We start from the raw sequence: 17675 nt of genomic DNA on the forward strand, positions 1-17675 counted from the left end.
AATGTTACTAAAAGTTAAAGAAGCATACAAAACGTGCACACTTTAACATGATACTTGCTTTTAGTTAAGGCCATCGTAATAATAACCTTCCGTATGAAAATGTCTGGAGACCTACTTTACGGCGCGTAGTGACACGGCACGGACGCGGTTAGCAGGCACAGTCTTTATTCGCGGAAGGCGTGAAGGAGGGAAAGAAAGTGATAGACGTCGGTGACGTGGGTGCGGCGGCAGCGGCGGTATGACGACGATGGCGCGTCGTGTCACGGCGACTCTTTTTTTTAAATCTTTATCGAGGTATTTCCCGCAGGTGCGTTGCGTCATGTCTGGTAAGATTCCATGTAGTGGTAGGTTAGACAAGAGCGCTGGTTGGCAGCTGGCAGCGCTGCACTAATTTACGCATGATGACCACTGCTAGATTTTGCGAAGTGTGAAATCGCCGAGCATTTCCTGGAAATATTTAGCATTCGCCATTGGTGGCATTGTACTTATTCGCAGTAGTGACCCGATAATATAGCGCTCGTATTTCAAGGGCATTGAAAATGTTCCGTCCGTCCAAAGTCGTCGTTTGCTGGTCGCTTTCTTTTGATGCAAGTACTGTGCGGGCAGCGGGTGCAGTACTGGCAGTACTCGCTAGGTCGGCTTCAGAACAGCAGCGAATGCTATGCCATGAAAACCGATCTCTGGCACTTTTTCATGGTCGTCTTAACAGAAGGTCGATAGCGCTGCGGGCATTACAATTCATCAATATCGTATAACTCGCGGGAAAAAAAAATGAACAGCAGAAAGAATAAAAATTTTTCGCTTCGCAGTTTTGTCTGTGAAGTCCAGCTCGCCGTCAAATATGAGGACAGCTAAATAGCCAGCGGCGACGGTCGCATCCTAAACCTCCGACAAGTGTTCGTTTGTACGGTACACCATCGCTCCTGTCGCGTGGCGTTCCTTGGCGCGCGTTGAAATGTAGGATTGCAGATGGCAGGAACGCTAGACAAGAGACTTCTTGGAAAAAGGCAAAGGCACAGCATCTGTCACACTTTCTCTGACAAGTGCGCGTTTGGACAGTAAGCCATCGCTCCTGTCGCGTGGCGTTCCTTGGCGCGCGTTTGTGTGGAACTGCAGATGGCAGGAACGTGCAGGAACGCTAGACAAGAAGAGACCTCGGGCTTTCGCCTTTCACTAATTTAGTCGCTGAAGTCCCTCGTAATTTTTTTGTTTGTGACGTGATCGTAGCGCAATCGCTCAAGGCCTCACTCTGACCAACCCTGCGTTATGTAAGTAATCATTGCGCGGGAATGCGCAGCCTTTGCAGCCATGAAAAAATTCCAGGCCGATTCGAACATTTCCTTTTATAAAAATGCGGCTATCAGATTATATAGCACACGAAGCCGGCGGATGCCAATCTGTTCACAATAAAGGCGTTCCCATGCATTTTTGGAATTTAGAAGGCTTCTGCACGAGTAGCTTGTGCATCTCCAAATCTCATTTCTCTGAACAGGGCCACAATGACTGGCATGTGGGGGCAGTACAGAGGTGGCAACCGCATGGGAAAAGCCTGTCCCATATCAGAATTCCTGTTGCATCGGTGGTTTACCTAAAAAATATGGTTACAATCTGTCTCAATGTGCATAACATTTTGACATCCCTCCTTCCTCTAAATACAGCAATTATAGCTGGTGCTGAACCCACGAGCCACACGATTCCATGCTTATCACACCAGGGCAGACTTACTCATCAAACGCCCACAGGTGCTCCTACATTTCTTCCAGGCTATTTCTACTTCTTTCTTGCTCACACAGATGACCTAACATGCACCAGTCATCCTAACTACATGCACTTATAGCCAAAAAGTTTATGGGACAAAGATGTGCGAAGAGAAATTCAGATCTGCAAAACCATGGAGGCTTCTTGCATGAAATGCTAACAAATATGACTGAATGTATGCGCTCCATTCGTAGTCTACTAGGTCATGAGGCAGCGCTGCAGTAAATTTGTACCCCCACGGCTGCGTCCTTTAAAGTTTCGAGGCGAACCGCACTTGCTATGGTGCGACGGTTGTCGGGTGAGCTCTGTAGGGAGATTCGAAAAGTCACCACAACGTGTAGACACCAAAGCGTCTGCATTTTAATAACACAAAAAGGCATGAAAGAGTTGCTACACAAGTTCTTTTTATTTCTCCACAACTCTTCTAAACGTGACAAAATATGAGCCTCAGTTCTTCCGCGGAGAGAGACAAGAGCGAGCCAGTACGATTATTCCCCTCAATGGAGAAGCAACAACCTGGTGGCACAGCTTTGGTACACAGTCGCTTATATACAAGGTATGTACAAGAACTCCCACCATGTCGTCCTTCTCGCCCACCTTTACTTGTGTGTAGACGATGGTAACGTGGTGCCACGGACAAGTACGCCCGTGTCCTCCCCCACCACAGCTTGAGGCATCGAGTTACGCTACATAGGAACGGATTACGTTTACACATGCACACACTTACAATCTGTGCTGCGCCTAGGAGAAAAAGCAACACCTATGACAGGAGCATGCAACAAAAATGCTCCAGCCAAAAAAAAAAACCAAAAGCGATTCATAACTTGAACAAAACAAAAGAAACTGCCAAGACTAGGCAGCATCACCCTTCCAAAAGTGCAAGGAATACAGGTTTCCTCAAGAACCAGATTGACTGAAGCTCTGCCGAAAGACATAACTAGTGAAAACCATACGAGGGCTTGATTCTACACGACCAGAAACTCACGCACGACACTGAAGTTTTTTTTTCGGTGTTTTTTTCTTTTCTCTTTGCTTTTTAACCCAGCCAATGTCCACGGTTTCATGGAGTGTGCGCCAAGTACCGAGGATTGCATTCGACTCGGAAAGGCGTCCTCTACCTCCTTTGAAAACGTAGCTACGGTGGACTGGCCGTCTTTATTTGGTTTCAACATCAAGGCTAGTAATAATGGACAGAAAGAGGGTGTTTACAATGAAGGTGCTGCCCCGGCGGTGTAAATCACAGGCAGAAATGCTCTCGGACAACGACACAACGTGCAATAAAGAAATCAATGGTGGACGGCTAAAAAAAAAATTTAAAAAGGAGGCTTTATATTGGTCGGCGCCACGCGCCACGAGGTAATGCAACGCGTTACGAGGTAACACGACACACCACGAGACAAATGCAATGCATGGGCTCCGGTCTGTCAAAAATGCAGAAAGGGGGGGAAAGCGGACGAAGAGAGAGAAAAGACCAATGCTGAGAAAATGACGCGTAAATGTGTCCGGCTGCCACCAAGGGGCCGATGCTGCTGCTAACCTCCCAAACAACCGTCTGCACACTTGGAGCCAGACTGATTCAGGCGACAAGAGGTTTTCCGTATTTCTTGTACGTCACAGGACAACTATGTGATGAAGCTTTGTCATGCTTCGTCACGCAATGCAACTCTCCCGCGACAAAAAGACGGTAGGCAACCGAACAGTGGTGATGGACTGACGAGTGGCTGCACTCTTTCTCACCAAAGTACACAAGTGTATTTGCCTACTTCCAACAAAGAAACAAACTACCCCAGAGGAACTAAAAAATCTCTCAGCTCGTGACATGTACAGAAAAGAGACTGGCCAAACCAGAGGTGCCGCCAAGTTTTCGCAGTCCACGCCTTTGGCTGTGGAGACTGCGTGCGACACTAAAAAAAAAAAAGAGGTGGTCTCCCTCCGATGGACTGCTGATGAATACTGAGAACCCGAGTTGAGAACACCAACTTGCCAGTAACCTGCTTCTGCAGCTGTGCTTCTGGCAAGCATTCCGACAGTCCCACCCATATTAAAATTACCCTCCCCACAAACAATGCTAAAGTTGCACCGGGAAGTAACCCCCCCCCCCCCCCGGTTGCGCCCACAGGCAAGTCTATACATGACTTTTGTCTGCTGCCGCGCCCACCGGTCTCGCATGTCCATGGGGGCGTTTCCCCCCCCCCCCCCAACTGTGGGGGAGGGGGTATGAAGAGAGACCACAGCACAACCTGCTCTCTCCACCTGGGAAAGACTCATTATCCGGACGCCACCAAGGCAAAAGGCTTGATGAAGTCGCATCTGCACTAAAAACACCCATGGCCACATGGCTCCCTAAGCTGAGAACCCCATGGACAGATGAACTGGGAGTTCCCAAACTGATGATGAAAATGCCAAGATGCCTGAAGCCACAAACACACAGCCTCTGAGGTCTACCCGTTCGAGCAGGAAGTTAAAAAAAACAGTTGCACTTTGAGACTGTGCTCCTGCTGAGAGAGACATATCCCCCAAGGTTCCAAAAGGAGCCGGTTTCATCGGCTCACCTCGAGAAATAAGAAGAAAACAAACACAACACTTGTGATGGGGCAAGTTCTCGCAACCGTAAAACTCGCCTGAAAGCCCTCAACGATGGAACAGACGATTTGACCTCAACTGACATCGGAGCTTTCTTCAATTCGCGTCACGAAAGGCGCATTTTGGTCGCAGCACTTTGTAAAGACTATGATGATTGCATTATCTACAGACGTCAAGTGAAACCCACCTGCCACATTTCACGCGGCAGATGACACGCAGCACAATGCGCTGCCATTTGGTTCAAGGGCTTGCAGAAATTGAAAACCTTGAAAAATTCTACAAAGCCTATTTTTGATATCACAGTCGTATCTGGAGTCATTTTCCAGAGAAAGAGAGAAAAAAAAAACATTCGAGCTTGAAAAATTCGGATCCCAAACTGGCAGTGCAAGCTCGGGAATGCCTAGTGGTGCTGCTGGCTTTCAAGACTGCAAAACGACTTCCGGCTTTCTCTCGAGTGCAGCAGCCAAATCCAGCCCACAGCCACAGTTTCTGGTGAAGCCGCCGGCCATCCTCGCTCAAACACATTCTTGCCTGCTGCAATGAACGAGGCAGGCAAAACTGCAGCTGGACCAAATGCCACACAAAGTGCACAACATAGCCAACCTTGAGGCATGCTTGCAACACGCGCCCTCCACGTCTGGGCGACATAGTGGGATTCCAAAATGAAACTTGCACCTCGATGAGTCAAAATTCTTATTACATATGTATATTAACCACCGTTCACCACCGGGACAAACGAAATGCACAAACGTTAAAGGAGTAACAAGCCAACGTTGCATACACAACAAGAGGCCTCATCTCCCAAGATTGTGGAGCCCCGGAAGATCATTTTTCCTCCAGGGCATGTAAAAAAATGTCTAGCATCATTTTAGCTCGTGCAACGAGCATCCTGTTGCGACAAACTGTTACCCCAGTCACATTAAAAAAAAAAAAAGAAAAAAACTGAAATGGTACGCATGTGTGAAGTCGACAGCGCTGTCTAAAGTGAAAAAGCCTATCTTCAAATGCACGCACCACATAGCCTCATCGTATGCGTGCTGAGGCGGAGCCCTAGGAGAGAGTTCCTGTAAGGACGGAGCTCCGTGAATAAAGGAGAAAAGAAAAAACAGCGCACTTGCTCTCTGTGAACTTTGTACAGTGTCAGAGTCTTTTTTGTCACCTCAATATACTGGACCCCTGAACTCGACCGATTTCAAACAGTTCAGCAAAGAAACACTGATGACGACGAACCTTCCTGTCGAAGGTGGCGGCACGACAGACCCGCCAAAATCCCAAGCGGCCACCGCAACACACACCACGGAAAAAAGATGGAAAAAAGGGTGCGCACTAAATGGTTTCAGAATATACAGACAGCGGGACACACACACGCACACATAAACTGGCCTGCTTCAGAACAGAGTGCAGTGAACAGCTAGAAAACGGCAAATGGATAAAAACTGCCCAATGATAGCATTGTTTCTTCCGTGTTGTCGCTTAACCCGTGCAAAACAAGCACGCATTAATGATTTAAAGCTTCAACTGGCCCACTAAGTAAGCCTGTTCCCGACAACCACAAATACCGGGGGAAGTGTTGATTATAGCAGGAGGGGGGGGGTCAAAATGCATGGACCGCAAATGATAATAAAAGGAGGCTGACCGTACACACGAGAACCAGCACTAAAGTGCGCTCGAATGCGAACAATGGGCCCTCCGTTTCTCATTCACTCTGCTTTACGCACCAGCTTCGTGCCACGATCATCGAAGATGACGTGAAAAACCTTACACGTCATTCCCCATGCTCTTGCATGTCCACTCATTTGCTTTCTCCCTCTCATCAATCGCAGACTGTGCACATTTCTAGAGATTCCTCCCTCGCTCCTGACACAGCATGTAACGGCTAAAGAAGAAAACAGACGCCAGACACTGGTTTATGCCACCGGGTGTAACATGTTGAGCACCATGTTGCAACCAACGTGTCTGCCTACAGAGACAGCTCCGCTGCCGCAAACATCTGTGTGCCCAGTCTCTCAAGCTCCAAAAAAGGGGGGGAAAAAAAAAACGACTGCACTGCATTTCTGTCCATCTACACACAGCCAGACATCATTACAGCAACTGCCTTGAGTACAAAGAGGAGAGGGCATGGTACGGTGCACAATGGGGCAGGGCAAAAAAAAAAAAAGTTAAATTAACAAGAGGCTTAGCAGAACAAACAGTCAAACACTAGAAGCTGCAGGTGAGGGAAAAAAAAATTAGGGAGAGCTAGGGAAGGAAGAGAGAGAGCAAAAGCCCCTGTTTTATCCCCCGCGAGCAAGACCTAGTGTAGGGGGCCAGCATTAAGCCGGCACCTGATAGTACAGGCTCTGTGGGACGTACGCCGCGTTTTGAGCATACTGTCCGTAACCGCCGGCATACATCGACCCCTGCTGTTGGGGTGCCATGTAGCAGTGCTGGGGAGCCATGCCGTGAGGTGCCATGCCTTGGGCTCGGAAGCTGGCGGCAGCCGCGCCGTACTGCGTCGGGTGGTGCATCATGGCGCTGTTGGGAGGAGAAGGGCGCGGCTGTGGCTGCTGAGCTGGCTTGTAGCCACCAGCCAATCCGGGAGCCGGGTTGTTGCTAGCCCCATTGCCTGCCAGGCCACCAGATGTCGCCGGCTTGGGCGGACTGTAGCCGTTCTGGGTGTTGCCCGCCGCCGTTGGGTGGGGGCGCTGGTAGGCAGGCTGGCTACCATTGCCTTGCATCTGTGGGAGGAAGTACAGAGACGCTAGCGACAAGCTGAAGTGGCAGCCAGCACGCTGCACTTAATATAGCTATAAACAGCTCACCCAGTTAATCTGGCAATGCGCTGCCGAATAGTCAGTCATACAGTCCCTCCAGCACACAAACTACTGTACTGCGCTGCTTGCGGATACAAAACGCAGCTCCTATTTGCCAAATATTAGAGTGTTCTCACTATGACGTCACAGCCGCTGCAAGCTGGCTGGTGCGCCGCTGCCGTTTTCGTTCAGTGCCATTGGCGCTTAGTTTTTTAATGTGAAACAATTACAAGCCCCGTTACATGTACTTCCGCCCACGACCATTGTTGGGCGTGATGGTTCCGAAAGATGAGCTATCGTGCCATCGTCGAATATAGCGCAGCTCAGTAACCTAACGCATGCGGCCAAGCACATACAGGAGGATCAGATGGTGTGACATTTGGGCCAAGTGCGGTGACAGGCCGCCCTTCAGTTGAGATCGAAGGCAAAACCAGCAAATCTCCTACATCGCCCCCTCTCAATGACGGCACAGCATTATTACGTGGGCAGAGGCCACTTACCAGAAGATTTAGGGCAGTGATCATAAAATCACAAGATAAAAAATCTGAAGTCTTCCGGGCAAATCGCAAGAGTTGGCAGGGTATGCAACTTGAGCGACAATTTTGAGGTGGGAATCCTGCCCACTAAGACCCTACCACCCCCCCCCCCCCCCCCCCCCGAGTCCGACACTCTACTCCTAAGCCATGCAGGAATGTTCAGCTTCGTTAAAGCAGAGCTTTCTGGCTGTGTCCCCCAACTTCTGCCCACTGAGGTAGCACACATCACGATATGTGAACAAAGGGATGCCAGTCGAAATCAAAACAAGCCATGAAAAGCCACATCAAACCATTCAAATCCAGTGCCCATCATGTTAATGCACAATTCACGACTAGCCTCATGCTAAACCTCTGGTCATTTACTACCTATGCAATGTCATTACCATTAGGAAGGTTAACACATCTTTTGCTCATTACCCCTCTCCACTCAGGGTGCATGCACAGCACTGTCGGTTCCTGTCCACCCAGCGGAGACTATATCAAGCAGACAATTAGAGAATCACTGCCACTTCAAGGAAGCGGCTCCGGTTACACACATTTCAAAGCGTGCACAACACTGTTAATGTGTGCACTGGCATTTGCATTTACGGATTTCACTTCAGTCTCCGTGCCCCAATGCGTGCCAACGAAACTCCCACTTTGGCGGCTCACCTGAGTCCGGGCAAAGCCGTTCTGCATGGGCCTTCCACCGCTGAATCCATTCTGCTGCGCTCCGCCAGCACCTCCACCACGGTATCCACCACCTCCTGGACCGTTCCGCATCGGGGTTTGGCCGTTACCCATGCCTCCACCGTACCCACGGTTGTTTCCATAGCCGCTGCCATTGCGCTGCTTATTGTCGTTGTTGTCCTGGATGCTAGCCAGCGGCTGCCCCGGCGCTCGGAAACGGCGGACTGCAATGGACACAACTCGTTTTTTTCTTCTCTCCCTGTGGTATATTACCCACTGCACTCGACAGAGATGCCGCTTTTTAGAATACCAATGTCGGGGAGGGAAGACACTGCGCAGCCCTACGAATTGGGCCCCAACGGCACCACCATAAAGATGCTCACCACACTAAACTCAGCAGGGGTGGTGGCACATTCTTCTAAACAAACTTGGGAAGACAAAAACAATATCAACCTCTTAGCCACGCATCCCATGTTAGATGTGAAAAGACTGCTTGGCTGCCACTCCAAGCAGAAACGATCAAAGTAACAAAACGCCACGCTGCAAGACGCTGTTCGAGCATCTGCAGAGTCCAAATTATTTTTACTCGATTGTATGTTCTGCATCCAGAACCCATAATGTGACAAAGCAACCACATAATGTGACTGCTAATTAGGCTGCATGAGCCATGAAGCCTGGAAGACTGGGTCAGATCCTGGCTAGAACTGCCGCTCCTGCTGGAGAGGAAGCAGAGAGAAGAGTACGCACTGTTGCGTCCGCCGCCAAAGGCGCTGCTCCTGGCCAGGTTGGCCATCTCGTAGAGCTTGGGGTTGACGGCCTGGTTGGCCTCCTTGAGCACGGCAATCAGCTCCTTGGCCTGCTTCATGTTGTTGGGGGTGAAAAAGGTGTACGCGGTCCCAGTTTTGTTGGAACGGGCTGTCCGTCCAATGCGGTGGATGTAGTCCTCCGAGCAGTGCGGGTAGTCATAGTTGATGACAAACCGGATGTCGTCCACGTCTGCACAGGCAGAGTCAAGCGCCACCAGAGGGGTGAGATGGCAGAAAAATAAACGATGAAGAAAATGACGGGCCACACAACGATGACCTTAGTAATTAACTAAGCAGCATTGCGCTTGGTGTCTGCCTTCTGCTATCCCGCTTAGAGACTGAGAACAGGCAGCATAAATTTTAGTAGGTTTTGATGCACATAACCACTTCATTTTTCACGCCTTCTACAAAGCATTTTGCTTTCCACATGTTTTTGTAGACACTCTGGAGATGAACAAAAGTTCAAAAGTTTAAATGCGTCAATAAAGCATGCCTCAGCCTTCTACAATCCCCGCACGAGCGTGACAGCCACAATACGCACATTTCCAAGGCCTACAAACATAACTCTCTTCATACACTCTCCGAATGTTTGTCGTATCTGCCACCTTCAGAGACTAATATATTACTACATATACATTATTGTGTCGAGAAGTTACAGTTCAAAAGATGTCTGTCGTCTGTCAGACACAATGACAAGTCTTGCATGAGCCAGAAGCCTCATGCAGTTCGCACTCAATGCACAGAAGAAACATACGGCTTGCCCACGGGAAAACCTAACTTCCCTTATCCGATGCAGATCTAGACTCCGAACCTACCTGCTTCAAGTTTTGCCTCTTGCTCCAGTTCAGTGTTCATTGCTTCACTTCCCTATATTACCCTTCCCTACTTGCCTGTATTTCAACAAAGATTTTTCTCTCTTTTTTACAGACTGTTACCACTAACTCAAATTGTCTGTCTCGCACTGTATGTCTGGCACTCATGCTGCAGTGTTGAGTCTAACACAATTCCACGCGTCCCCGGTACTTTCAACACACTGGGCTAAATAAATTAAGCTGCTGGAAAAATGTTCATAACACAGCTTCATTTAGCTCAAGCCTGCCCTGAGCTTGCCTTTCGTTGATCCTCTCTTAATATACACGCTTGTTCAACGTTTAACAAGCAGACTAAAAAGGCAGATTGGGGGTCCTCTAGCATCTTCAAACAGGTGGCATTTAGGAGTCCAGCATCAACTCTAGCTCTTTGTAAACCTGCAACTATAAGACCTTGCCAAAAATGATGGCGTTTTTTTTTTTTTTTAAGAGTCCGTGCACCTACAAAACCTTCAACAACATTTGTTCAGTCTTGCGAGCTTCCTACATATCCACACGTTGCAACTGTTCAAACCCTTCCAGCCACCAGATCTCTCGCTCCAAAACTTCCCCATCGGAGCGAAGCACCACCGGGCTTGCAATGGCAAACGTGAGGCAGCCATGGGGAGGGGGGGAAACAGCAGCAAACAGCTTGTCAAGCCCCGCTTGGTCGTCACAATTTCCCCTTCTTCGCTTCTTCCACCTTTCAATCGCCGGCCACAGCACCCCACATTCGCCGCTGCACCTCCAGTCCGACGCATTGGGCGCTCTCCACCTACTCCAACAGCAGTGCAGACCAGGCATGTGTTAAATGTTGGATGGAAAGAGAACGCCCGACTGCCGACGACAGTCGGTGCCGTTTGCAGTGAGAGTTATCGCGACAGAAAAAATAAAACAAACTAACAAAACATGCCATGGCAAGCACATTGTGATAATACGTGTCCACTGATGTGCCCAGTTTTCTCGCCTCCGACATTAACATTACGGTGACCATGCTTCAAATCATTACCAACAATTGAAGTGCTCTCCAATACAGCGCACAGTCTCAACTATTACAGTCGAACCCACTTAAAACAATACTGAAGTGCCATGAAAATACCACCGTTATAACCGATAGTTGTTATAACAGGGTTAAGCTGAAAAAGGACAAAGAAACATCACAAATTTGAGAAAGTGTAAATGAAGGGAAAGTGGCTCACACTTCACTTATTCTCGGGCAGAAACCCGTGATCGATCAGCTTTGACTGCCTCACGGCAATTCAGACTTAAGTATTATATATATAGCTGATAATCTACCTCGACAGCATTGCTCGACACTGTCTATTTTAGCATAGAACACATGGTAAAGCCGACGGTGCCGTGGCTCTTCGTTGTTATATCAGATATTTTGTTCAAAGCAGCATTGTTATAGGTGGGTTTATTTGTACGATGCCTCAATGGGTGGAAAAACAAAAATTATTTTACTTACTCCATTGTTGAGCAACTTTGTGACATAGCACACTCCCGCACGTTCGTCCCAACAACACGCAGGCACACATTCGGCAGGCAACGCGGCACCCCTCATCTGAACGACCAACTGGGAGAAACTTACTTGGAACACCGGGTCCGAACCGGCACAGGAAAAGTGGAGACCCAAGCCCCCCCTACACAACTCGGCGCACATGCTACCGGCAGCTCATCAGGCGAGAGGGAGTCTCAATCCGGGCGCTCTACTTGTGACAGTCTCAAACGCAAAAAAAAATAAATAAATAAATAAATAAAAATAAATAAAAAATAGGCTAACACAAAAAGATGTGGAGACGACAAAACAACAAAGAAAAAAAAAAAGAAGAAAGCAGCAGTGCAGAACGCTGGAGTTTCTTACCAAGGCCACGGGCGGCGACATCGGTGGCTACCAGAATCGGAGAGCGGCCTGAACGGAATTCTGCACACAGAAAACGGGCCATAAGCAAGAGGCGTCAGCGCTTGAACAAGTTACTTTTTTTTAGCACTTTTCTGGACTGCTGTTCCTCAGTGCTTGCCCCATGTAGCTCCTTTCTCTATTGTATGTTGAACATGTTGGGTTACAAAATACATTGTTCTTTACCTCTCTGTCAGGACGATGCTATACGATGCCCCCAATCATCTGTTTTATTTTTACACACTGTTTGCGCACTGTAAAGAGCAGAAAGCCAGCTTAAAGAAAATAGTTTGGCCAGCAGGCTCAAACCAGCTAGCTAGCTTGTACGACAGGCCTGCCACAATGCAGTATTTAAAATAGTGCTATCCTAACAGCCTGTCCACAGCCTGCATCTAGCAAAGATCACTGCCACAATTTGAGACAGTAATATCTCTGGACGATGCGTCAAAAGTCGCTTACCACGGACCATAACAAGAAGCCGTAAATGAATGAAGCCATGAAGCAAGCCACATTGAAGAGAAATATTTTGGGGCGCAATAAAGAGCGACACAACTAAGAAAAAAAAAAAAAATACAGTGAGAGCACAAGTAAACTGTACACGTGTAACATCTACAAACCGAATTATGTGAACCGGTAATCTTGCAAAAGGTCACCCAATACTTTTTCATGCTCGCCCGAACTAAAATTATTAACTAATAATTGCTTAATAGTACATAAATTAACAGACAATGAATTATTTCTGAAACTGTTGGCTGTTACATCAAGAAGTCATCATTCACAAATTAGTTTATAAATTGCTCGTTATTCCATTAGTTTATCAGCTCGTTAAGTTTACGAGAGCCTTGTCCGGCACAGGTAATTATACCTAAGCGCCGCTGCACCTGGACGGCCTAGTCACAATTTTACCAATTCTTGATGATTGTTGGTTCACAGGAAAGGAAAGACGCAGTATCTGTCGCACGTTCTGTGGATAATAATAATAATTGGTTCACAGCATGTGAAAAGTGCAGTACGTCACATTTGTTTCTGACCTGTACTGCTCCATTTACGGTATACCCGGGGCTCATAGAGATGAACTTCAATGCATGAAGGTACACGGCCTAACTCCACATTTTTCATTAACATTTAAACTAGAAATTCAGACAGGGCAGAGTCCAGTGAAAGATATAACTATGAGATCATCTCCACAAACCATACCGCAGAGCCATTTCCTTTCTTGTCATCATGATACCACACTAGGAGTATGAAAGCACCACTCACCATTGAGCACCCAGTCCCGCTCTGACTGAGACTTGTCCCCGTGAATGCAAATAGATGGCCACCTTAAAAAAAAAAAAAAAAAAAAAAGAGAGGCACAAGGAACAGTGTAGTTAGCGGCACACCTCAAAGAAGAAAGTGAAGGGTAAATAGAGTGGGGCACGATGAGACACTCCCAATCGATGCATCTGTTGCAGGGTTGTGCAAATAACTGCACAAAAATGTTAGTGAATTTAGCCCTCCAATTTGGCCAGAGTACAAATGCACGACAAGCAGTGTCATCATGAAAATGAGTGCTAATTAGTGCTTCTTTGTGAAAACTTCCCTCGTATATGCTTGGCTTATTACGAGCTTATTCTCTGTGCCTACTGCCCAACCCAATTTCCTTGCAACTGAACGTCCTACAAGCTGAACAGATTTGGAAGCCTCTACCATGCCCTTCTTTAAACACAGTAACCAGTACCCACTTCTCAATGGCAATGCTGACAGCAACTTGAAGAGAAACGAAAGACAAGCGGAGCTCACCCATTCCGCCTCATCCTGCGTGTCAGCTCGTCAACTTTCTTCTTAGTTTCGGCGAAGATCAGAGTCTGCAGCACACACAAGAGCAGAGAGCATTCTTAGGCTGCTCTGTTCAGAGCAGCAGTCGCACGAGTTACAGTACTTTCGAGTCTAGACTTACCTTGTTGTCCTGCTCACCAATGATTTCCTTGTGCAGTTCCATCAATCTGACAGAGAGCAAAAGATACTTCGATAAATATGTACATTCAGTATATATAGTTCCTTACTTTCCCGCTCCGAGAGTTACGATGGGAATTATGCTGGGAATTATGCCGCAACCCCTACATTACACTTGAAGGGAAGCTGCCCAGAACTGCTCCCTCAACACAGCCAAACTGAGGAGAAAGTAATGATTTCATTGAAGTGACGAAAATTTTTCCGTGCAACTAATTTACAGAAAGTTAGTTCACTAGGCCAACAACTTCACAAAATAAATCCTTGTCTGACAGAGATTTTGCCCTGTTGAGCATACCAGAACGCACCAAAACTTGCATTAAGTTGTCGGGCGAACACCACAGTATAGTCACTAAACCGAGTGAAACTCCGTGGCCAACACATTCCACCTTTGTTTCCATGGCATATCAACCACCAAACAACGATGCTTTTAGAGTGCCCCGAGCTGCTACTGTTCACCACACAGTGATCACTGCAGTTTAAGAAGTTCCCCATAATTTGCCTGCATATATACAGTAGAACCTCATTGATAAGTTTCATTGATCAACCGAACATGTGCTAACGAGTGCTCGCGACACTAAAAACTCATCAGCGGCGTTCATCCGTCACAATTGCTTTCCTACAGTGCCCAGGTGCAAAGGGGCGAAGCATCAAAGGAAGCCTACGAGGCGCCCATGCCCGCAGAAACAAGACTTCATGAGGAGAAACGCAGTGGCTTCTTTGCGGTGCCTTAGGGGCATAGGGACGAACCATTTGATAACTTACAACTATGCACTTGCATATGAGCTGGCCGGATGATTTGGGGCATGCAGCATGACCAAAATTGCAGCAATTGTAAGCCATTACAAAGGCTTCTCCACATGACACTGGTGCAAAGGGCGAAGCATCCAGAAGCAACCAAGGAGGCGATACTGGCTCGTCACTGCCTCCTACGAACTGGATCTTTTACATACTATATCTCTTTCATACTTAGGGCAACGCAAATAGACTGAATTCTGCAACAGCTAAAAAAGAGCTGGGCATAATTGTTCGTCTATAAGTGCTAAAGTCAATTCTAAATGCTTTGTACCTCACCGAGCAGTTAAATTTTTCAAATCGGATAGTTCGGATCATATGTTTTTCCAGATAATAAGTGTTTTTCCCGTATTTTTTTTTTAAACGTATCAACGAGGTTTTACAGTACTTCTTAACAATAAAAAATCTGGCATCACTCATGTTCCAGGACAAAACGAACACTACTTCAAAATTTCCTCACTTGTTCTCCTTGTCCGACTCCTGGCAGACGTCGACGATTTGGACGATGCGGTGATTGGCGCAGAGCTGCAGTGCCCCAATGTTCACCTGCACACCAAAGATGAATTTTTTTTTTTTTTTTTGCCTTTCAACGAGAGACCAGGCTGGGACCAAACTACACAAGCCACAGGGAAGGGATGTGGAAAGACATGTCGCCTTCAAACTCTCTAGAATAGGCACGCTACTAACGTGAAAAAGAGTAGTTCCCCTGTCGGGAACTTTTTGAAGCGATGCATCTAGTTCAACACCGATCAAGTGCAATCCAAGTACAAACATACACACCCAGCTTCGCACATGCGCATATTCAAGACGACAAGAATTCACATGATTCCCTGGCCGGAGTGCACAGCGTACAGCGAGTAGAATTTTGGACGTTCCGAATTGTCTCCCCCGCCACTACGGATGATACGAACCACGATCATAGCCTTTAGCACTAACCACTAGTCAGTACAGCCGTGGTCACTGCGATGTCGCCGCCTACAGAGTCTTCTATAGTCATTGTTGCGGGCATGTCACCAACAAAACGCGAAAAATCGTTCCAGCCCTCATCGAGCTCGTGGAGCTCTGCTTCTGCTTCATCGAGATCATCCCCATCATCACTTGATGCTCAAACCTCTGCTGGAACAAAACCTGTGTGCCGAAAGCAGTTGGCCATCGATTCGCCTTTCACGCTGTGCCGTGCAGCTTTAATGCTCCCAGCAAGTCTATTTTCAAGTCCCGCTTCATACGAAGCTTCACGAGCAGAGTGTCAGTCTCCTCTTGTAATCTGCCTTGAAGGCCCTGATTTTATCTCGAGCTCGGTCTTTAACGTCAGTGCTCGTCTTTTTTTCACGTTCACTGCGACAAGACAACCGACGCAGCCTCCACCGAACGCTAAGACTGCCACGCCACGACACCGAAAACGCAAAAGACGCAAAAAGGCAAAAGCAACATTCGCTGCTGCTGAAGCAGCGCTGTCAGCAATTGAGAGATGCGATCAATTTCTTTGGCTGTCAACTCTCAATGCCGATGTGCGAGGTAGTCCTGAACGTTTTCTGCGCCGCACAACACACTTGTAGTGCAACAAAGCCTGCCTCCTGCTATTAAAGTGAGGTAGTGCTTGGCGTAGCGAAGTTCGTTATATCCATTTTATGCCGAACCGCGTTCGCTATGAGAAGTTAAAAATACATGTGTTTTACAAAAATATTTCAGAAGAGTTAGATATATTCAATAATTCGTTATATGCGTGTTCGTTATATCAAGGTTTGGCAGTACAACCATTTCAAGTCCATATTGGGTTGAAGAAAACAAGCTCAAGATCAACAAGACAATCCCTACAGTATTGCTGATGTCTATTTCTGTCCAAGAAATTGAACTTTTGACCTCGAAGGAGTCTGAAATATCATCAGTATGTACATGTTTGTATAAGGTGCATTACTGTCCCTTGGTAACGTCCGAAATATGTAGTAGTAGTAAGTGGTTTTATTATTATAGAATAAAATAAAAATAATAAAGGAAAGAAAATATTTTTGCCTGCCCCGGTATCTGCTATTGAAATTAACTGAAGCGCCTGAACTGGGGCGGTGGAGATAAAAGGATAGCACTTTATAGTATCTACCTGTATATAGAAATTAATTTCCAATGAGCATTTTTTTTCCTATTGTTTGAACAGACAATAGCAATAACACTCTAATACCTTTAGAACTAATTGCCCTAGAAGAGAAATTTTTGCATATTTGAAATCAGCAAAAAATACTGAACAATTATGTGAGGCTTCATCAAATTTGGGCAGTAAATGACAAAGTTAGTTTAAGGCACATGTCCCCGGTAAAGGAGTATAATACAATATTGTACAAATCCAAATTATTAAAGCCAGAAAAATTGGTCGACTGATGTGACTCACATTATACTCTTATATAATACAACTGACTCACACTGATGCACCATCATCATCATTAGCCTGACTATACCCACTGCAGGGCGAAGGCTTCTCCCATATTTCTCCAATTAACCCGGTTCTGTACTAGCTGCATCCACTTCACCCCTGCGAACTTCTTAACCTCATCTGCCCACCTAATTTTCTGCCGCCCCCTGCTACGCTTTCCTTCCCTTGGAATCCAGTTTGTTACCCTAAGCGACCATCGGTTATCCTCTCTACCTACTTACTGCCTGATCTCCTGCCTGCTTTTTCCCTACCTTGGCATTGAAGTCGCCCATTAGTACAGTATACTGCGTCTTTACTTCCCGCACTGCCGATCCTACATCTTCATAGAAGCTTTCAACTGCCTGGTCATCATAACTACATGTGGGTGCATAGGCCTGTACAACCTCCAGTTTATACCGCTTATTAAGCCTAATTATGATGCCTGCCACCCCCTCATTAATACTATAGATTTCATCTATATTACCCACTATATACTCATTGACAAGGAAACCTACTCCTAGTTCTCGCCTCTCCGGTAAACCTCGATAGTACATGCCCATCCTTCAATACAGTATATGCCTCATTCGGCCTCCTA

The 17675-nt window shown here is 46.9% G+C and overlaps 1 protein-coding gene across 1 annotated transcript in view; it reads right to left on the reverse strand.

Moving 5' to 3' along the window:
- Window positions 1-2142: 2142 nt before the first annotated feature.
- Window positions 2143-17675, reverse strand: part of LOC146189807 (putative ATP-dependent RNA helicase DDX5) — a 31874-nt gene continuing 16341 nt past the window's right edge. Inside the window, exons 9-16 of the mRNA XM_084604563.1 lie at window positions 15140-15225; window positions 13832-13877; window positions 13675-13739; window positions 13153-13214; window positions 11857-11916; window positions 9086-9334; window positions 8321-8562; window positions 2143-7058 (exon numbers count right to left, since the gene is read on the reverse strand). Coding sequence (XP_084460689.1) covers window positions 6654-7058; window positions 8321-8562; window positions 9086-9334; window positions 11857-11916; window positions 13153-13214; window positions 13675-13739; window positions 13832-13877; window positions 15140-15225 — 1215 coding nt within the window. The 3' untranslated portion in view covers window positions 2143-6653. The remainder of the gene's footprint in view (window positions 7059-8320; window positions 8563-9085; window positions 9335-11856; window positions 11917-13152; window positions 13215-13674; window positions 13740-13831; window positions 13878-15139; window positions 15226-17675) is intronic.

This window comes from Amblyomma maculatum, chromosome 5 (assembly GCF_055883805.1).
Source record: "Amblyomma maculatum isolate TAMU_Amacu chromosome 5, ASM5588380v1, whole genome shotgun sequence".
NCBI classification, from domain to species: domain Eukaryota; kingdom Metazoa; phylum Arthropoda; class Arachnida; order Ixodida; family Ixodidae; genus Amblyomma; species Amblyomma maculatum.